Source organism: Procambarus clarkii, chromosome 11, assembly GCF_040958095.1.
Source record: "Procambarus clarkii isolate CNS0578487 chromosome 11, FALCON_Pclarkii_2.0, whole genome shotgun sequence".
Classification (NCBI taxonomy): Eukaryota; Metazoa; Arthropoda; class Malacostraca; order Decapoda; family Cambaridae; genus Procambarus; species Procambarus clarkii.
Genome location: NC_091160.1, coordinates 23,988,529 through 24,011,105, shown reverse-complemented (window position 1 = coordinate 24,011,105; position 22,577 = coordinate 23,988,529). Strand labels below are relative to the sequence as shown.

Here is a 22,577-nt window from a genome sequence, read left to right as displayed (position 1 = left end):
GCCACTATGGCTTAGGATATGCTTATGGCAATGTTAAGACACACAAACCAGGTAACCCACTACTTCCAATAATCAGCCAAATACCAACTCCAACCTATCACCTGGCAAAAAGACATAACAAACTCCATACACCCCAAGCAACTATAGTCTACAATCATCAGCAGATTTCCTGAAATTAATCAAAACTACACATCCTGACGGAATCGTTGCTTCCCTGGACGTCGAATCCCTATTTACCAACGTCCTAGTCGACACCACCAAAGAAATGATACTGGACAGAGTATACAGAGACGAGAGCACCCCTAAATTAAACATACCCGAGCCACACTTGAAGAGCCTTCTCGAGGAATGTACTAAGGAAGCTCCATTCATCAGTCTGCAAAGGGACATGTATCTTCAAATAGATGGAGTAGCAATGGGCTCCCCCTAAGTGTTGTTCCCTATTTTTTTACATAGGAACCCTCGAGGATAGTCTTCAGTAGTAGACAAAAACCAACTGTTCGTCATATTAAAAGACTCAGATGAATTATTTGATCTAAAATGCAATCAAGAGAGAGTGAGTCAGTACTCAGGTTCCAATATACCATGAATACCCATATTATGGAACTATTTACTCTACCCCCCATGAGAGTAAGAACAAGACCGGAACATAACGATGCCAACACAGAAGACACTGCTCAACATAATAGGCCTATTACACCTGATTAATCATTGTATGTACTTCGTCCCTTATTTATTCACATTGCCTTTTCCTCTATTGTACTTGTTTTTTCACCTGACCCTGTACTGGTATAAATCTGACGAGATCTGTAATTTCTTTTCACTTGAGAATGAACCATAGAGGTTCGAAACGTTGTGCAAATTGTATAAATAAGTGTAATACATACTGTAGTAATTCACTTTTTTCTTCACCTTAAAATAACGAAAATGAGTTTGAGAACTTGGCCATATATATAGCTAAAATAAACATTCAAGAGTTATTTTCAAAACTTCTGAAGTGAATAAGACCTTAACCCCTCACCGAGAAGACCCGTGAGGCAATCACTGACTTCTTTCCATTATGTCATCGTCATAAACATGAGAAGGTGGCAGACCAGGATGGAAGCCAACTGTCCCGGACCGAAAACACACACGCACTTACTAAGCCAGTACTTCTTTACTCGTACATAGCGACTGTATCTGTATTCCACCAAACAGTTTACGGCTCTCTCAGCCTCGCAGCCCCGAGGTTGTTATTCTCGCAGACAACATTGTAACACTTTTGGATCTCATAAACTGCTTAATATATGTAAACTAAGCTGCCATGATTGAAGAGAGATGTTCATGCTTGGTAACAGTGCACGTAATTACTCTAATCCTGGCCGCGGCATATTGAGGAAGGGAAGGTCAAGTTTGTCATTTAAAGGAGTGAAATATTCTTGGGTGTCCCTTGAGAAGCGCACTCCTCAAGCTCCACCGACGCCTCAAACAAGCACAAACACACAAACACACACACACACACACACACACACACACACACACACACACACACACACACACACACACACACACAGATTGGCGAGACGTTACGAGTGGAGTCCCGCAAGGGTCAGTCCTTGAACCTATACTGTTTCTGATATATGTAAATGATCTCCCTGAGGGTATAGAATCGTTTCTCTCAATGTTTGCCGATGATGCAAAAATTATGAGGACGATAGTAGGAGGCTACAAGTTGACCTAGAGAGACTGAGTGAATGGTCCAACAAATGGTTGTTGAAGTTCAACCCGAGTAAATGCAAAGTAATGAAACAAGGCAGTGGAAACAGGAGGCCAGACACAGATAACAGAATAGGAGATGAAGTACTTAATGAAACGGACAGAGAGAGAAAGATCTAGTTGATATCACACGAAACCTGTCTCCTGAAGCCCACATAAAAAGAATAACGTCTGCGGCATATGCGAGGCTGGCTAACATCAGAACAGCATTCAGAAACCTGTGTAAGGAATCATTCAGAATTTTGTATACCACATATGTAAGACCAATCCTGGAGTATGCGGCCCCAGCATGGAGCCCGTACCTTGTCAAGCACAAGACGAAGCTGGAAAAAGTCCAAAGGTATGCCACTAGACTAGTCCCAGAACTAAGAGGCATGAATTACGAGGAAAGGCTGCGGGAAATACACCTTACGACACTGGAAGACAGAAGAGAAAAGGGAGACATGATCACAACCTACAAAATCCTCAGAGGAATCGACCGGGTAAACAAGGATACACTGTTCAACACTGGTGGGACGCGAACAAGGGGACACAGGTGGAAACTGAGTACCCACATGAGCCACAGAGACGTTAGAAGGAACTTTTTCAGTGTCAGATTAGTTAACGGATGGAATGCATTAGGCAGTGATGTGGTGGAGGCTGACTCCATACACAGCTTTAAATGTTGATATGATCGAGCCCAGTAGGCTCGGGAATCTGTACGTCAGTTGATTGACAGTTGAGAGGCGGGACCAAAGAGCCAAAGCTCAATCCCCGCAAGCACAAATAGGTGAGTACACACACACACTCACTTCACTGATAGAAAAATGAAGGCAGTAATCAGAGGCAATGTATCGGACTGGAGAAATGTCAAAAGTGGGGTACCACAGGGTTCAGTTCTTGCACTTGTGATGTTTGTCTACATAAATGATCTACCAGTTGGTATACAAAATTATATGAACATGTTTGCTGATGATGCTAAGATAATGGGAAGGATAAGAAACTTAAATGATTGTCATGCCCTTCAAGATGACCTGGACGAAATAAGTATATGGAGCACCACATGGTAAATTGAATTTAATGTTAATAAATGCCATGTTATGGAATGTGGAATAGGTGACCATAGACCCCACGCAACCTATATAATATGTGAGAAATCTTTAAAGAATTCTAATAAAGAAAGAGATCTAGGGGTGGTTCTAGATAGAAAACTATCACCTGAGGACCACATAAAGAACGTTGTGTGAGGAGCCTATGCCACGCTTTCTGACTTCAGAATTGCTTTTAAATACATGGATGGCGATATACTAAAGAAATTGTTCACGACTATTGTTAGGCCAAAGCTAGAATATGCAGCGGTTGTGTGGTGCCCATATCTTAAGAAGCACATCAACAAACTGGAAAAGGTGCAAAAACACGCTACTAAGTGGCTCCCAGAACTGAAGGGCAAGAGCTACGAGAGAGGTTAGAGGCATTATATATGCCAGAACTAGAAGAAAAAGGTGATATGATCACTACGTACAAATAGTAACAGGAATTGATATAATCGATAGGGAAGATTTCCTGAAACCTGGAACTTTAAGAACAAGAGGTCATAGATTTAAACTAGCTAAACACAGATGCCGAAGAAATATAAAAAAAATCACTTTCGCAAACAGAGTGGTAGACGGTTGGAACAAGTTAGGTGAGAAGGTGATGGAGGCCAAGACCATCAGTAGTTTCAAAGCGTTATATGACAAACAGTGCTGGGAAGACGGGACACCACGAGCGTAGCTCTCATCCTGTAATTACACTTAGGTAATTACACGCTCACTCTGCCACATCGATGGAAGTGGAAGAGTAAGTATTGTGGAAAAGGCTGCTTGTGTGGGTGAGTGTTGGATGGGGGTGGAGTACCGGGCGATTGGGAAGGCAGGTATGGTCGCCTTCCCAATCCCAAGATATTCCTGGAGGAATATCACTCGTGCAGATGATCTGACCTGATCACAATTCACAAGTGTCTCGTCTCACGGTCGGCGTTCGCTTTTAATGTTGGTCCCAGTTGGCGCCTTGTGTTGAAGAGTGAGCTCCTTTGCGAGCGTGTGCGTGCGTGCGTGCGTGCAAGACAAGTCATCAACACAAGAACCATCGTTGGTATTCATTAAACAGTAAATCCGATAAAAGACTTACATCTGTTGATTTGTAATATGGTTATGTTTACCGTTGTCACGGCCGCTGACACGGCCGCTGACGCCACCGGTGACGCCACTGCTGACACGGCCGCTGACGCCATCGCTGACACGGCCGCTGACGCCATCGCTGACACGGCCGCTGACGCCATCGCTGACACGGCCGCTGACGCCATCGCTGACACGGCCGCTGACGCCATCGCTGACACGGCCGCTGACGCCATCGCTGACACGGCCGCTGACGCCATCGCTGACACGGCCGCTGACGCCATCGCTGACACGGCCGCTGACGCCATCGCTGACACGGCCGCTGACGCCATCGCTGACACGGCCGCTGACGCCACCGCTGACGCCACCGCTGACGCCATCGCTGACACGGCCGCTGACGCCATCGCTGACGCCACCGCTGACGCCATCGCTGACGCGGCCGCTGACGCCACCGCTGACGCCATCGCTGACGCCACCGCTGACACGGCCGCTGACGCCATCGCTGACGCCACCGCTGACACGGCCGCTGACGCCATCGCTGACGCGGCCGCTGACGCCATCGCTGACGCGGCCGCTGACGCCATCGCTGACGCGGCCGCTGACGCCATCGCTGACGCGGCCGCTGACGCCATCGCTGACGCGGCCGCTGACGCCATCGCTGACACGGCCGCTGACGCCATCGCTGACACGGCCGCTGACGCCATCGCTGACACGGCCGCTGACGCCATCGCTGACACGGCCGCTGACGCCATCGCTGACACGGCCGCTGACGCCACTGTTGACACGGCCGCTGACGCCATCGCTAACACGTCAGCTAGCAGAACTGTGGAATAATATAACATTAAGCCGTCCCGGCTGCGACAAAGCCCACCATACCCCTCACCTCCTGCAAACCAATATATCTATTCCCATGCAATATAAAACAGCGATGCACAATACAAGTCACAACAACATGATCAAACAACGTAAAAAATAATTACGCGACGAAATTGCACCAACGTCCTCCTCCCCTGAAACGTGACACAGATACAGTAATGTACCCGCACACATCACTGTACCCACCTTTTACTGCAATGACCCTTTTAACCGAAGGGGGTCAAAGGTTATATTGCAATAGAGCTTCAGACACGCTCTATTGACACGGGTCTGAGGCTCTTCGACGCTGTTTGTCCCTGTGAAAAAGTCTTAATAGTTGAGGTGCAAATCTTGACGCGATTCCTTAACTGTTTAGAAATGTAATGATACATTGTGGTGGATGGAAAGATGTTTGAAGACCGCGGCCTAGCTATAGGGCGCAGGTGTTAGGAGGGGGGTGAAGGGGTAGTGTAGGAGGCAGTGCGGGAGTGGGAGGTAGGCGTGTGTGTGTGTACTCACCTATTTGTGCTTGCGGGGGTTGAGGTCTGTTAGAAATAACCAACATTTAACCCTCATTTATTTAACAATAGCGTTTACTAACGTTACTAATTCGTAGAAATAGCCAAATTAATGTTTATCTTTTGTAACGTAATTTTAGACAAATCCTTGTTAGTTTCCAGGGCGCTGTGAAGTTGTCAGGCTGGAACATGAAATATTCCACGTATTATTGGAAGTCTACCGAGTCCAGTTATTTGCTTTCCCTTTCTAAAGATAATCTCCTATGAAAGAGTTTACTTATTTAGTGTATTACTGCTTACTGAACTATCTCATGTAATCAGATTGATTACTCCTGTAGATATTATTGCCACGTAAAATAAATCTACACTAAACCCTTGTCGTTTATTTCGCGCAGTCTTAATTAAACAAATTGCCTTACGAGAAATAGGATTATGATGTAGCATATATGTCTATGACATTCATATTTGTCATAACTCCTTACTTCCCTAATTAATTACGAGTAAGTAAATAACTTTACGCTCGGGATTCCTATGGAGTGTACTGCGCGTGCGTATCCCGGCGATGGAGAAGAAGAAGAAAAAGAGACGCCATTCCCAGCGTGTTCAAAAGCGTCAGCCACACTGCTGATAAGAAGTTGTGTTTAGGAGCTCGTAATACCGGCCCATAATTCGACATTCTGCAGCAGCAGGTGTCCGGGATCGAGAGTGACTCCCACAACTACTAGACACCTTTCCGGCGAGCCTAATGTAGCAAGATTCCAGCTAATGTTGTTATATTTGTCCATATTTATTCAACGGGTAAGTTGCTCGTCGTTACAAGATAGACAAGAAAATAACTCAAGTTAGTCTCCATTTCGCTCATCTAGCTCTGTTTAGAGCTACATTTTCCCACAAGCTCTGGCTCTTTGGTCCCTCCTCTCAACTGTCAATCAACTGGTTTACAGATTCCTGAGCCTACTGGGATCTGTCATATCTACATTTGAAACTGTGTATGGAGTCAGCCTCCACCACGTCACTACCTAATGCATTCCATGTTAACTACTCTGACACTGAGAAAGTTCTTTCTAACGTCCCTGTGACTCATTTGGGTACTCGGTTTACACCTGTGTCCCCTTGTTTGCGTACTACCAGTGTTAAACAGTTTAGCCTTATTGTCAGGAGACAGATTTTTCTTGCTCTCTCGTGCACTGGTTGAGGTATGAAATTGCATAGTGCACCAGTGATGTGCACGGTGACTCAAATTTCTGAATATAACTTTTCCACAGTCGTGTTGGGTGTCGTTAGACAGCCTGACATTTGCTACCCATTGATGTCATTCTGATCGCTGTATCAGGTTTGAAGAAAATTACAGGAGGGAGTTGATTTCGTGGAAATTTTTGTACAAGTGTAGAGAGGGAGGTTTGGGGGGTTAATGGCTGTAGACTAACTTCCCCATCACGTGTCCACCTCGTGAGAGAGGGGGCAGCGTCGTGAGGCAGGTACGCCGTTGGCCAAGGCGCTTGGGCTTCAGGAATGCTGAACCGTGATTGGTCAAAATGCCGAGGGGTACCGCATGGTATCCCTAAGCCATCTTGGCGCCCAAATAATTATTCTTACCAAGAACGTTGCTAGAGCAGGACGTACTTTCTCGTGCTAAGGCCAAGCATCGAGAAATACCAACTGCAACGTTACTAAAGTCATGTTCATCGTCTTGCTATCTTTCCGGGTGGCGTCAGTAAGAATCCGGTATCGGAAAAAGGTGTTTCCAATGATTTAGCAGTGTGAACTTTGTCATCTGAGCCGCGTGATCGTGAAACGCCTTCTCAGAGCAACTGGACTGAGTGAGGCTGTTATCGTCATGTGTTAGTGACATCCGCCGTCTGTCGTATCTTAGCTTGAAGGTACCGCAGTGAGACGAGCTAGAGAAGGTTTCAGTGTTATGAGAGAAACCTTAAATTCATAATTCCGAGGAATTAGCAGTGAGCAGTGAAGGACTCTGTCTCGTGTACCGTCGTGCTGTGTAACACCGTGTACCGTCGTATCCTAGGGTACCGTGTCAAGTGGATGGGCATGGTACCGCATTACAGCTGTGTCTGTGTGATCTGTTGTGCGTACACCCCTGGCTGCCTGAATCTGGCGTGTCTGCGCCACCTGGTCTCTGTGTGGAGCTATCCCCGTGGTCTAGGACCCCGTGCTCCAGCCGACCACGTGTACGAAGTGAGGACGCCTACTTCATCATCCAGCAGCAGCAGCAGCAGTGGGAGTGAGGTTGCCGTGTGTGTGTGTGTGTGTGTGTATGGCGCGCCCGCGAGATTGATGTAAGTACACTGTTTCCGTTTTGGATAATAAAACTCTGAAGCTGGTTTTGCACCCAGTGTTCTGTCTGTCCTCTGTCCCTGTGACCACCTAGTGAGGTGAATGTGAATTGGAAACGTGGGAGTTTACCCTGTTTGACGTCATCAAGTTGAGGTGGAGCCCAACTGTGAGGTTGACGTTAGACACATTCAGCGGTGGAGCAAAGTGTTCTTTGTTTCCATTTTTCTCTATGTGCCGTGTATGTAATTCGCTGTAATTTGATTCCTTTTTTCAGCAGTGAAAGTGGTAACAGGGAGGTTTCCCTTGGTTATAAATAATTCTATTATTATATTGGCCAGCGCTTATTTTACTGTTGTGTTGTGGTAAAGTTGTGAATTATTGGTAGATAATTTACTGGAGAAGTCATTTATAAGTTTTGCCGTGAGTGGCAAGACTGTACTGTGATGTACTGTGTTGTACCGTGTGTAAACTGTAGACAAGTTGTGTCCTTGGTGGAATGCGTTGTGTACTGTGAAGGATTCCGTGAGAATTAGTCATTTAACGTCACCGGGGGGTCACGATTTACTTAACGAGGTCATTGTTGTTTTGTTGAACATTGTTGTGATTAACGTAGAGTCGTGTAAAGGCAACAGTCACAGTGAAGTTCACGCAGTGGAGGAATTGTCAAGTGAAGACTAACGTAGTGTTAACGATTTAACGAGCTGTCGTTAATTGATGGATTAACGTAAGGAGTTGACCGGTCTGTTATGATCGGAGTCAATTGCGCTGTAATTAGGCTGCTGTAATTCGTTGGACTGATCAAATCTGTCTGCGGGCAGAGGGATTAAACACTCGTAGCTAATTAAGGAGAATTAGTACCCGCTACTTAGTGAATTCACAAGGTGTTGATGTTGTTTACATGGAGTGTCTTGTAGCCTTGTGTGTGGTACAGTAGTCTACCCTCGTTAAGGTAATCTTGTTGTAAGACCGGAAATGAACTGTCAGTTGAGAGACAGTAGGCTTTATCAATACTCGTCTGAATTAATAGGCTGTTGTATTCAGTAATTGGGAATTACTCACCGAATGTTTGTCTTTCAAGTTGATGTATTTATTTGATTTACGAGTTATTGCTGCCATTTAAGTGTCGTTGAGACACGTGTGTGTTAACGTAAGATTTTTATAAGGGTTATCATTCTTTGATTAACCGCCTTGTTACTTGGTACCTCGTTGAGGGCAGCGAGCGCCAGTCAAGTTTTTGTGAAGCCGTGACAATATTGATTGCAAGCTTGCGTCACAAGTGGGCACCACTTTGTTTAGTTAGTGTTATTAGTGAGTCGGCGACGACGGGATAAGGATACCGTGGGTCCATCAGGCTGTTTTATAGCTGTTCTTTAATGCGCCACTGGAGTGACAGTAAAGTAACATAAACTCTTTGTAATAGTAGTTCTAGTTTTTTTGTAAATAAATTATATTATAGAAAATGCTCGTTTACGTCAGACCTTCTAATATTATTTCATGTTCACACATTTCATGTTCTGTAACGTTTTGCCTGCTTATGTTCATATCAAGTCTGTATGTAAAGCTCGAGTCCATTGCACAGCACCACACTTCTATAAACAAGTGAGAATCCGTCGGCTACCCTTCATTAGTTGTCAACTAGGAGGAGCCAGCGACCTAAGTGACAGGTATTACCAGAGTGGTTTCGCCTGGCGGTTTGCTCCCGCGGTCCTATGATCTTAGGCTTTAAGATTAAATACCTGCCACTGGCAGCTCTTGCTGTTTAAGGTCTGCCTCTCTTGCGAGGTAGTTACGATTAACATAACATCAATAGGAATTAATTATTTTGATAATTGTCAAGGAAAAAAAAATCTCACACTTATCAATCCTGTCAATTCCTCTGAGAATTTCATAGGTGGTGATCATGTCTCCCCTTACTCTTCTGTCTCCCAGTGTCGTGAGGTGCATTTCAAGCAGCCTTTCCTCGTAACTCATGCCTCTTAGTTCTGGGACTAGACTTGTGGCATACCTTTGAACTTTTTCCAGCTTCGTCTTGTGCTTGACAAGATACAGGCTCCATGCTGGGGCTGCATACTCCAGGATTGGTCTTATATATGTGGTATACAAGGTTCTGAATGATTCCTTACATAGGTTCCTGAAGGCTGTTCTGATGTTAGCCAGCCTAGAGTATGCCGCTGATGTAATTCTTTTTATGTGGGCTTCAGGAGACAGGTTTGGTGTGATGTCAACTCCTAGATCTTTCTCTTTGTCCGTTTCATGAAGTACTTCATCTCCTATTCGGAATCCTGTGTCTGGCCTCCTGTTTCCACCGCCTAGTTTCATTACCTTGCATTTACTTGGGTTGAATTTTAATAGCCATATGTCAGCCCACTCATTCAGTGTGTCTAGGTCATCTTGTAACCTCCTTCTATCTTCCTCTGTTTAATCCTCCTCTGTTTAATCCTCCTCATAATTTTTACATAATTTTGCATAATTTTTGCAATGAGAGGAACGATTCTATACCCTCTGGGAGATCATTCACGTATATCAGAAACTGTATAGATCCAAGGACTGAACCCTGCGGGACTCCACTGGTGACGTCTCGCCAATCTGAGACCTCACCTCTCACAGTGACTCGATGTCTTTCGTTGCTTAGGTAATCCTTTATCCAATGGAGTACCTTTCCTTTCACTCCTGCTTGCATCTCCAGCATTTTCGCTAGCCTCTTGTGTGGTACCATGTCAAAGGCATTCTGGCAATCCAAAAATATGCAGTCTGCCCACCCCTCTTTCTTGCCTGATTTTTGTTGCATGATCGTAGAATTCAGTTAATCCTGTGAGGCAGGACTTGCCATCCCTGAACCCATGTTGATGGTTTGTCACAAAATTTTTTAACTCCAGATGTTCCACTAGCTTTCATCGCACAATCTTCTCCATCAGCTTGCATGGTATGCAAGTTAGGGACACTGGCCTGTAGTTCAGTGCCTCCTGTCTATGCTCCTCCTTGTATATCGGGACAAAAATATCCGTCTTCCAAATTTTTGGCAGTTCGTGGTTACCAGGATTTGTTATACACCATGGAGATTTGCAGGAAGAGTGCTTCTGCTCCTTCCTTCAATATCCAAGGGGAGATTCCATCTGGGCCTATAGCCTTTGACACATCCAATCTAGCAACATTTTCTTTACTTCCCCGCTGGTAATATCAAACTCTTCTAGTTTGTCCTGATTAACTACTCCTTCTCTAATCTCTGGAACTTCTTCTTTTTCTAATGTGGAGACCTTGAATTTCTTTTCTAGTTCCTTGCACCTGTCATTTGCAGCGAATCTGTCTACCACTATTCCCCATTTCAATACTGTTCTTTTACTGTTTTCTCCTGATGTGGGTGTGCAGCCATTTAGGCCGAGTCTTTGCCTTGCTTGCGATGTCATTTTCATATTATCTTCATTCATGGCACTCTGGTATCTTTCTCTGCTCTTAAGTGTCCTGTTATATCAATAGTTTCTCCATGCCCTTTTACTTTTCTGCTTGGCTAGCCTACATCACCGATTAAACCATGGATTTCTCATCTTCATTTCATTGTTTTCCTTTTGGACCTGGACAAACTTTTCTGTGACTTCTTTACACTTCTGCGTTATGTAGTCCATCCTATCTTGGGCCGTCTTTCCCCTGAACTGTTTCCCATGTTATATCTGCTAGGAATTTTCATATCCCCTCAAAGTTTCCCTTTCGGAATGCCAGCCTTTTGTTTTCAGTTCCCCTCCTCGAGCTCCTTACCCTTCTTCAACCAGATACTCAAACGCCAGTACACTGTGGTCGCTCCTTCCTACTGGGGCCTCAAAATCGATTTCCCTTATATCGGAATCGTTCAGAGTGTAGACTAGGTCGAGTCTCGCTGGTTCATCATTTCCTCTCATCCTTGTGGGTCCCTGACATGCTGGCTAAAAACGTTTCTTGTCGCCACCTCCAATAGTTTAGCCCTCCATGTATCTTCACCTCAATGCGGTTCCTTGTTCTCCCAGTCTATCCTTCTGTGAATGAAGTCCCCACAAGATGAGCAGGTTGGATCTATATCTACAGGCAGCAGAGGCTGCCCTCTCAATTATATTGTTAACTGCCATGTTGTTGTTGCCATACTCTTGCCTGGGTCTTCTGTCATTTGGTGGAGGGTTATATATCACTGCTACTACTATTCTTGGTCCTCCTATTGTTATGGTGTCTGTTATGTACCCTCTGAATCCCTTGCATCCTGGGATAACCATCTCCCTGAAACTCCATTCCTTTCTCATTAGTAGAGCCACTCGACCTCCTCTTCTTCCTTCCCTCTTTCCTTATTACAGTGTAGTCCTGGGGAAACACTGCATTTGTTATGATTCCTGTGAGTTTTCTTTCTGCGAGTCCAATTACATTTGGGTTTATTTCTTGCGATTTTTCCCTTAGTTCACTGGTCTTGCTTGTAGTCCCATCTCTGTTTGAGTACATCATCCAGATGCCATCACTGACACCGCCGCTGACGCTACTGCTTACACGGCCGCTGACGCCACTGCTTACACGGCCGCTGACGCCACTGCTTACACGGCCGCTGACGCCACTGCTTACACGGCCGCTGACGCCACTGCTTACACGGCCGCTGACGCCACTGCTTACACGGCCGCTGACGCCACTGCTTACACGGCCGCTGACGCCACTGCTTACACGGCAGCTGACGCCACTGCTTACACGGCCGCTGACGCCACTGCTTACACGGCCGCTGACGCCACTGCTTACACGGCCGCTGACGCCACTGCTTACACGGCCGCTGACGCCACTGCTTGCACGGCCGCTGACGCCACTGCTTGCACGGCCGCTGACGCCACTGCTTGCACGGCCGCTGACGCCACTGCTTACACGGCCGCTGACGCCACTGCTGACACGGCCGCTGACGCCACTGCTGACACGGCCGCTGATGCCACTGCTGACACGGCCGCTGACGCCACTGCTTACACCCAGCTGACGCCACTACTGACATGGCCGCTGACGCCGTCGTTGACACGGCCGCTGACGCCGTCGTTGACACGGCCGCTGACGCCGCCGTTAACACGTCAGCTAGCAGAACTGTGGAATAATACAACATTGTCGTCAGAAGTCATCCCCGCTGTACCCACACCTCTAGCAGCTCAATATGTCTAACACCATGCAATATAAAACAGCGATGCACAATACAAGTCACAACAACATGATCAAACAACGTAAAACAAATAATTACGTGACGAAATCTCACCAACGTCCTCCACTCCTGATAACGTGGCACAAGAAGAGTAATGTACCCGCACACATCACTGTACCCACCCTTTATTGTAATGACCCTTTTAACCGAAGTGGATCAAAGGTTATATTGCAACAGAGCCTCAGACACGCTCTATTGACACGGGTCTGAGGCTCTACGACGCTGTTTGTCTCTGTGAACAACGTTTCCTAAACTGTTCATAAATGTAATGATACATTGTGGTGAATGGAAAGATGTTTGAAGACCGCGGCCTAGATATAGGGCGCATGTGTTAGGAGGGGGGTGAAGGGGTAATGTAGGAGGCAGTGCGGGAGTGGGAGTTAGGCAGGTTTGTGTGTGTGTGTGTGTGTGTGTGTGTGTGTGTGTGTGTGTGTGTGTGTGTGTGTGTGTACTAAAATATAATAACACCTCTTGCCAATACTAACCCGATATCTTCCTTAGTGATGCTAATCTGTACAGCCACAACATTCACACACACGAATGCAATTTAGGGAACGTCGCCAGCAAGATGATGATAATTAAAGAACACGTAGGATTACATATATGTGAGGACGGATTGCAAGCTTGCCACTGTGCACATCAACCTTGCAAGAAGATATAGACCACCGGTTTACAGACCAGGCTGAGCTGGGAGATGCTCACTACACAACAAGGAGGAGGAGGAGGAGGAGAGGGAGGCTCAAGAGTCTTATCAGGGCGTGACTCACCCTAGACAAGACTAAGAGGTAAAGTCGAAACAACAAGAAAGGATATTTTTGTTTTTCTAAGGTACCGAGGCCAGCACTGGGTCCACTATCATAACTTACTAGTAGATTATACAGGAGCGAGGTTTAACTCCCTAATCACCCTTAATTAAGACGGTGGTAGACCTAACAAGAGCCCGTGTGAACCCTTCACTCACCCTACAGAGATACTTATAGACCTAACAAGAGCCAGGTAGGGTCACTCACTCACCCTAGACGGAGCTCTCCTTCTGGCTAGCAATGAGTGGCACCGTTGCCTCGTGGTTACTCGTGTAAGGATCGCGTCTCAGTGAGTGCCGCCGGACTATCGCCGTCGCAGAAGGCGTCCAGATTGGCTCCTGGGTCGCCTGTGGGTGTCCCGCGGGCGTGTGGTGCGGTTGGTGGTGGTGGTGTGGCGTGGGCGTACTGGAGGCTGGTAGCGTGTGCTGGTACGCCGAGGACTGGTAGTGCTGCTGGGGCGCGGGGTACCGCGCTCGCTGGTCAAAAGCTGCGTACAGGACGCGCTGTGGCTGGTGGCAGTGCTGTGGCTGTGCTGCGGCAGCTCCAGGCAGGAAGAGCTCGGCGTAGTGGGCGCTGCTGCCGCCCACACACGCCTGCTGGGAGGAGGAAGACACAGGGGAGATTAGAGTTTCGTTAGGCTTAAGGTATTTTCAGCGGTGCGTAGCATCAGACAACGACTCGTCTCATCTATAATATTTACGTCAAACCAATTCACCTGATCGGATACGTTATTCTGTCCGATGCCCATGTCCCATTACCATCCCTGACCTGAGAGTGACCTCCAAAGGACAACGATCATCATAACTGACGTGTTGAGATGAGCGTTCTCGAGCTCTCTATAACAGCCTCCGAGAGAAGAGGCTAAAAGTGTAATTGACCCAACCGGCACACGACGATACAAATCTTACTGGTGACCTCAGTGATGATAACGGAATGGCTTATCCAGACCCATGCCAACGGGGCTCACACCCTCGAGTGACAACGGAATTTCGCCCTAGGAGACAATATGAGACCAACGAACGAAAATCCTCTCACTCGGCTCAAATTGAAAAAAAGTTAAGAACGATGCTTAAATAATTATTTTTAAGCTGCAAAATCGATTACTTTCATAACGGTTCCGGATTTGTGATTGTTAACGGTAAAATATGGATTTGTTATTAAATTTCCACGGCCACTTCTGCTCACCGATGCCCTCGTGTGCAGCAGGGTGTGTACTCGCCTAGTTGTGCTTGCGAGGGTTGAGCTCTGGCTCTTTGGTCCCGCCTCTCAACTGTTAATCAACTGGTGTATAGATTCCTGAGCCTACTGGGCTCTATCATATCAACATATGAAACGGGGTATGGAGTCGGCCTCCACCACATCACTTCCTAGTGCATTCCATTTACTAACTACTAACACTTAAAAAGTTCTTTCTAATGTCTTTGTGGCTCATTTGGGCACTCAGTTTCCACCTGTCCCCCCCTTGTTCGCATACCACCCGTGTTAAACAATTTATCCTTGGCTACCCTGTCAATTCCTCTAAGAATTTTGTAGGTAGTGATCATGTCTCCCCTAAATCTTGTGTCTTCTAGTGTCGTGAAGTGGATTTCACACAGCCTTTCTTCGTAACTCATGCGTCTTAGTTCTGGGACTAGCCTAGTGGCATATCTCTCATTTTTTCCAGCTTCGTCTTGTGCTTGACAAGGTACGGGGCTCCATGCTGGGGCCGCATACTCCAGGATTGGTCTTACATATGTGGTATACAAGGTTCTGAATGATTCCTTACACAGGTTTCTGAAGGCTTTTCTGATGTTAGACAGCCTCGGGTATGCCGTAGATGTAATTTATTATGTGGGCTTTAGGAGACAGGTTTGGTGTGATATCATCTAGAACTTTCTCTCTGTCCGTTTCATGAAGTAGTTCCTCTCCAATTCTGAATCCCGTCTGGCCTCCTGGTTTCCCTCGCCTATTTTCCTTACTTTATATATACTTGGATTGAACTTTAGTAGCCATTTGTTGGCTCATGCATTCAGTCTGTCTAGGTCATATTGTAGCCTCATACTATCTTCCTCTGTTTTAATCCTTCTCATAATTTTTGCATCATCAGCAAACAATGAGAGGAACTATTCTATACCTTCTGGGAGATCATTTACATATATCAGAAACAGAACAGGTCCAAGGACTGACCCCTGCGGGACTCCACTTGTAACGTCTCGCCAATCTGAAACCTCACCCCTCACAGTGACTTGCTGTCTTCAGTTACTTAGGTACTCCCTTATCCAACGGTGTACCTTCCCTTTCACTTCTGCCTACATCTCCAGCATTTTCAGTGCAGTGTCAAAGGCTTTCTGGCAATCCAAAAATATGCAGTCTACCTACCAATGTCTTTCTTGCCTGATTGTGGGGAAATTCCAGGCAGCTAATCTCTCCTTTTCAAATTGACTTTAATAAAATAAAGTTATGTCTTATTTATTTTTCTTAGTAAGTAAGAATTAATTGAGTGGACTGTATATACTTGTAAACTGCCTGAAATCTTCTTACACACTATTGGGAGGGACAATTGGTAGCCTAAACCACTTTGTTATGGCTCCTTCTTAAACTACCAATTGTTTACCTTTTATAATACAGTATACCACATATGGTGGTCTAATCTACTAGTAAATTACTAATTATGACTACTAAGATTATTAAATTTGGCTTAGCTGGGCCAGTAGTGTGGGCCTGGTAAGGCGTGTAGGTGTAGCCTCAGATTGGGTGTGGCCCTGTGCCTCCTGGTGCCACGTAATGGCGGCTTGTGGGAAGGACAAAGCTTGGCAAACAATTGTAATGTGTATGAACCAACCGTCTGCACAGCTTGCTGCTCCTCTCACAATTTACCTGTATGGGATGCAAGGAATTAATCAAAGTTCCCTAAACATATCAATTACAGGTATGACATGAACTGTGAGGGTTGTAAATGGGGTGTACACGTACATGTGGTTTGGGTTGTTCATACATTATGACCGACTTATTTTTATAAATGAATAAATGTGCACATTATAATTCATATACAAAATACTTGATAAGCGGGATACAATCGTTGTTAGGCTGTGTTGCTGGTGTTGACACGTAAATGGGGTGTCTAGTTTTTACACCAGCTCTAGAGCCAATACAGCGTGGGGCTGCTCTGTTGTTGTTATGTTATGTTATGATGCGGGAGCCTTCCTCTCAGAGGAGCCGACGCCCTCAACGCTGGTTCCTCACTCAAAGTAATTTTACATTAACAAGGGAACCTAGCTACAATACGGTGTTAATAATTATATTCAGTCTTATTGAATACTCTTTTGTTAACTCTAGATACTAAACTAGTCTATTAACAATGTTTCATATTGTAAATAACGATGACATCCATGACGTCACGGAGTCGATGACGTCACGGAGTCTCCCATTTTCCATCCTGAAGGGAATACAAACTAAGGGAGACTGTGTTATATGTGTGTGTGTGTTTGTGTGTGTCGGTTTCCAGACACTGATCGTAGAATTCAATTAATCCTGTGAGGCAGGACTTGCCATCTCTGAACTCATGTTGATGCTGTGTTACAAAGTTCTCTCACTCCAGATGTTCCACTAGCTTTTTCGCACAGTCTTCTCCATCAGCTTGCATGGTATACAAGTTAGGGACACTGGCCTGTAGTTCAGTGCCTCCTGTCTGCCGCCCCCTTGTATATATCGGGACTATATTAGCCGCTTTCCAAATTTTTGGCAGTTCTCCTGTTGCCAGTGATTTGTTGTATATAATGGAGAGTGGCAGGCACAGTGCTTCTGTTCCTTCCTTTAGTATCCATGGGAAGATTCCATCTGGGCCTGATGATGCATTCCATCCCTTTGGAAGAATCCAAAATAGTGATAGTCTTTATAACATCCAACTCTAGAAAAAGATTCCTTATATCCCCACTAGTAATCTCAAACTCTTCTAGTGGTTCCTGTTTATCTATTCCTTCTCCTATCTCTGGAACTTCTTCTTTCTCTAACGTGAAGACCTGGAATTTCCTATTCAGTTCCTCGCACACTTCCTTATCGTTTGTAGTGAATCTGTCTGTCCCTATCCTCAATTTCATTACCTGTTCCATTACTGTCGTTTTTCTCGTGATGTGGCTGAGGAGCAATTTAGGTTGAGTCTTTGCCTTGCTTGCGATGTCATTTTCGTATTGTCTTTCTGCCTCTCTTCTCACCCTGACATATTCATTCCTGGTACTCTGGTATCTTTCTCTGCGGTCAAGTGTCCTGTTATTTCTGTAGTTTCTTCATGCCCTTTTACTTTGCTGCTTAGCTGGCCTACTTCTCTGATTAAACCATGGGTTTCTCATCTGTGTGTGTTTGTGTGTGCTGGAAACAAAAATGGCTACACACCTTCCCCCCCCCCCCCCCACCACACACTACTGGACGGGACGTCAGAAAGAACATTTTCAGTGTCGGAGTAACTAAAAAATGGAATGCATTAGGCAGTGATGTGGTGGAGGCTGACTCCATAAACAGTTTCAAATGTAGATATAATCGAGAACAGTAGGCTCAGAAATCTGAACATCAGTCGATTGACGGTCGAGAGGCGGGATCAAAGAGCCACAGCTCAACCCCCGCAAGCATAGCTAGGTGAGAACTAGGTGAATACATACACATGCACACACACACTATTTAAATTATTGTATTACACAATATTTTTGCGGTCCACAAAAATTTATCGCAGTGACACAACCAGAACAGAAAAAAGTTACATACTTTGCATTTAAAAAAACACAAAAACAAGCCTACTTAAGTAACACAAATATTGTTATAAGAAACGCCGCATTTCATATTTTAGTGAGCGTCCAATTATCTTTATTGCATTAACGTACACAATTACATTATAATTTTTATAAAGTGCATGAACCAAGTTGTAGGTAAACTTTATATTTTATGAATAATATTTTCAAATCTTATTCCTGGTGAGAGGAATATAATATATTTATATATATATATATATATATATATATATATATATATATATATATATATATATATATATATATATATATATATATATATATATAATATATATATATATATAATATATATATATAATATATATATATATAATATATATATATATATAATATATATATATATAATATATATATATATATATATATATATTTATATATATTATAATGTTTTTCATGAGAGAAATCTTCAAAACCTCTTTACCGATTGCTTTGAAATTTTGACACGACGTTGCATTCGAATAGGTGCGTGTTTCCGTATATTTACTATATACATGCCTTACCTGTGACCGGAGAAAACATGTTTTGTTTTTTTAAACAACGCCATCTGTTGGATGTAAGAGCAACACACGCTGTAATCTCCCAAAGTTCTTAACCAATTGCTTTGAAATTCTGACACAACGTTCCATTCGAATATGCGCGTCTTTTTATATACCTACTATACAGATGCCACCTCTGTGACAGGTAAAAACATGCGTTTTTGAAAAACAGCGCCATCTGTTGCACATAATAGCAACATGCACACAATACTAAATGTCACAAATTTCATTTAAATGTTTCCCATTGCTTTGATAAATTTTATATTCATAAATTTCGATTTTTTTTCATTGAATTATTTTGTGTGACATTGTGTTGTAATTGAGCTGTGTTATTTACCATAACGTTCATTTCGTAGGTATAAGTATAGATGCCACACCTGTGACAGGTAAAACTATGCATTTCTTGAAAACAGCGCCATCTGTTACATGTAGGAGGAAAACACATGCTATCTATATAAATAAAAATGGAGATGTTCATTTGTTCAAAATCGCTAATCGCCGAGAGTTCTTTACCGATTGCTTTGAAATTTTCCAACTACGTGCCATTCGCATCCAAGCGCATTTTTATATACATACTATATAGATGCTACGTCTGTGATGGGGAAAAAACATGCTTTTTTAAAAAAACTGTGTTTTTATGTTTTTCACGAGAGTTAAATCTTCGAAACCTCTTTACCGATTGCTTTGAAATGTTGACACAACGTTGCTTTCGAATAAGCGCGTGTTTTTATATACATGCCTCACCTGTGACAGGAAAACACATGGTGTTTTGAAAACCAACGCCATCTGTTGGACGTAAGAGCAACACACACTGTAATCTCCAAAAATTCTTCACCGATTGCTTTGAAATTTTGACACAATGTTTCATTCGAATACTCGCATGCTTTTATATACCTACAATATAGATAAAGAAACAGTGACAGGTTATCTTGAGGTTATCTTGAGATGATTTCGGGGCTTTAGTGTCCCCGCGGCCCGGTCCTCGACCAGGCCTCCACCCCCAGGAAGCAGCCCGTGACAGCTGACTAACACCCAGGTACCTATTTTACTGCTAGGTAACAGGGGCATAGGGTGAAAGAAACTCTGCCCAATGTTTCTCGCCGGCGCCTGGGATCGAACCCAGGACCACAGGATCACAAGTCCAGCGTGCTGTCCGCTCGGCCGACCGGCTCCCTGTTTAAAAAAAAAAGGTAAAAACAAGCATTTTTTTAAAACAGCGCCATCTGTTGCTCGCAAGGTTATCTTGAGATCTTGAGATGGTTATCTTGAGATGATTTCGGGGCTTTAGTGTCCCCGCGGCCCGGTCCTCGACCTGGCCTCCACCCCCAGGAAGCAGCCCGTGACCGTTGACTAACACATGGTACCTATTTTATTGCTAAGTAACAGGGGCATAGGATGAAAGGAACTCTGCCCATTGATTCTCGCCGGCGCCCGGGATCAAACCCGGGACCACAGGATCACAGATGTGCTGTCCGCTCGGCCGACCGACCGGTCCGGTTGCTCCGGCAGGAGCAACACATGCTAAATGTTATGATTCCATTTCACTGTTTCTGATTGCATTGATAAATTGAATTTTCATAATTTATTTTTATTTTAATTTTTATTTAATTATTTTGTTGGACATTACGTTGGAATTGAGCTGTGTTGTTTACAATACCGTTCATTTCGAGAGAATAAGTATAGATGCCCCACCTGTGAGATGTAAAATCATGCTTTGTTTGAAAAACAGCGCATGTAGGAGCAACACACACAATACTAAATATGCTACCATTCCATTTCAATGTTTCTGATTGCATTGATAAATTTAAATTTCGTCGATTTAGATTTATTTTCATTTTGATTTAATTATTTTGTGTGACATTGCCTTAGAATTGAGCTGTGTGGTTGACCATATCATTCATTTCATGAGTATAGTTTATTTTAAAATTATTTCATTGTTTTTCATTTGTTTTTTTTTACTGTTCATATTTTTCAGTGATGGAAACATCTGATTATTTGTTGTTCCAAATTTTCTGAAGGGAATACCAAATCATATGGGAATACATCGGACAAGGGAGTGGGGAATGGTGGGGAGGACGAGAGGACGGGAGTGGGGGATGGTGGGGGACAACGACGGGACAGAGTAGGAATGGGGGCGAGGACGAGGGGACGGGGGAGTCGGGGATGGTGGGGACGAGGGGAGGGTGAAATAAATAATGGTGGGGAGGATAAGAAGACAGAAGAGTAGGGAATGGTGATGTCACATCTGTGCCGGGAAAAAACATGCTTTTTTTGAAAGACTATGTTTTTCATGTGAAGGAAATCTTCGGAAACTCTTTACGGATTGCTTTGAAATTTTGACAGAACGTTGCGTTCGAAAAGGCGAGTGTTTTTATTTACTTACTACATACATGCCTCACCTGTGACAGGAAAAAAACTTTTTTTTTTTTTTTAAACATCGCCATTTGTTGGACGTAAGAGCAACACACGCCGTAATATCCGAAAGTTCTCCACCGACTGTCTTGAAATTTTGATACAATGTTCCATTTCAAGATACGCGTGTTTTTATAAACCTACTATATAGATGCCACATCTGTGACATCTATATCGGTAAAAGCACGCTTCTTCTAAAAAAAACCAGCGCCATCTGTTGCATGTAAGAGCAACATTCGCAAAACTAAATGTTACAATTCCATTTTAATGTTTCCGAAATTGAGCTGTGTTGTTTACCATACCGTTCATTTCGTGTGTATAGTATATTTTATATTTTTTCATTGGTTTTCATTTTTTTTTTTAACTGTTCTTATTTTGCAGTGATGGGAACATCAGATCATTTGATGTTCACAATTTACTGATAATAAGATCAGATCAGATCATTTGGGAATGCATCGGATGGGGGAGTGGGGAGGACGAGGGGAAGGGAATGGGGGATGGTGGGGGTAAATGAGAGGACTCGGGTGGGAGGTAATGCTGCGGAGGACAAGGTGAATGGGGGAGTTGGGGATGGTGGGGACGATGGAACGGGAAATGGAGAATAGTGGGGAGGACAAGGGAACAGGTGGATGGTGGGGAGGAAGTGGGGACACAGGGTAGGGGGAAATGGTAGGGAGGGCGAGGGGATGGCGGAGTGGTAGATGGTGGGGAGGACGAGGGGACAGTAAAGTGGATGATCATGGGGAGGACGAGGGGACGGTGGAGGGGGGAATGGTTGGGTCAAATAGGGGACGGGGGAAGGGCGAATAGTGGGGAGGACTGAGTGACAGGGGTAGGTTGCTGTGGCTCAGCAACGCGTAGCTGGGTGCAGGTATTGTGTGTGTGTGTGTGTGTGTGTGTGTGTGTGTGTGTGTGGTGTGTGTGTGTGTGTGTGTATATATATATATATATATATATATTGTGACGGTGTTCCCCCCCTTATATTTCTCCCACGCCTGCAGTAAGTCATGTCCACTTTTCCCAAGCGTTCTCTACGTTGCAGGCTACAATTTGATATATGGGAGAGTGAAGTGTTCTCGGAGAGCCGAGAAATTTGTGAAATAGTAATATTTTGGCCTGTGGCATAGGCCCTTTAGGGAGCCAAGATGGCGCTTGCCTCCCTGATTTCCCGCCAAAACCGTGTGACGTCAGTGGTACCGGATTGGTCGCCGACAGCAATGTGGCACCGGGAGCCAATGAAAACCTCCCGTGGCGAAAGTGACGTCACGAAGGAAGGGGGGGTCCAGGCCGCGCGCCACTCTGGCGCCATCA

At 44.6% G+C, this 22,577-nt stretch overlaps 3 protein-coding genes across 4 annotated transcripts in view; 1 reads left to right on the top strand and 2 right to left on the bottom strand.

Moving 5' to 3' along the window:
* Positions 1-4,259, bottom strand: part of LOC123758386 (uncharacterized) — a 38,987-nt gene extending 34,728 nt beyond the window's left edge. For both annotated transcript variants that reach the window (XM_045742736.2, XM_069322445.1), the window contains exon 1: positions 3,935-4,259. In XM_045742736.2, the coding sequence (XP_045598692.2) occupies positions 3,935-4,222 (288 nt within the window). In that variant the 5' untranslated portion in view covers positions 4,223-4,259. The remainder of the gene's footprint in view (positions 1-3,934) is intronic.
* A 7,325-nt stretch (positions 4,260-11,584) lies between these two features.
* Positions 11,585-12,700, top strand: LOC138363594 (antifreeze protein Maxi-like). The gene is made up of 2 exons (XM_069322957.1): positions 11,585-11,693; positions 12,021-12,700. Exons 1-2 carry the CDS (start codon positions 11,585-11,587, stop codon positions 12,698-12,700), a joined length of 789 nt encoding a protein of 262 aa, XP_069179058.1.
* A 1,052-nt stretch (positions 12,701-13,752) lies between these two features.
* The window catches only part of LOC123758527 (uncharacterized), a 489,534-nt gene continuing 480,709 nt past the window's right edge, over positions 13,753-22,577 (bottom strand). The window contains exon 16 of the mRNA XM_069322956.1: positions 13,753-14,133. Coding sequence (XP_069179057.1) covers positions 13,753-14,133 — 381 coding nt within the window. The remainder of the gene's footprint in view (positions 14,134-22,577) is intronic.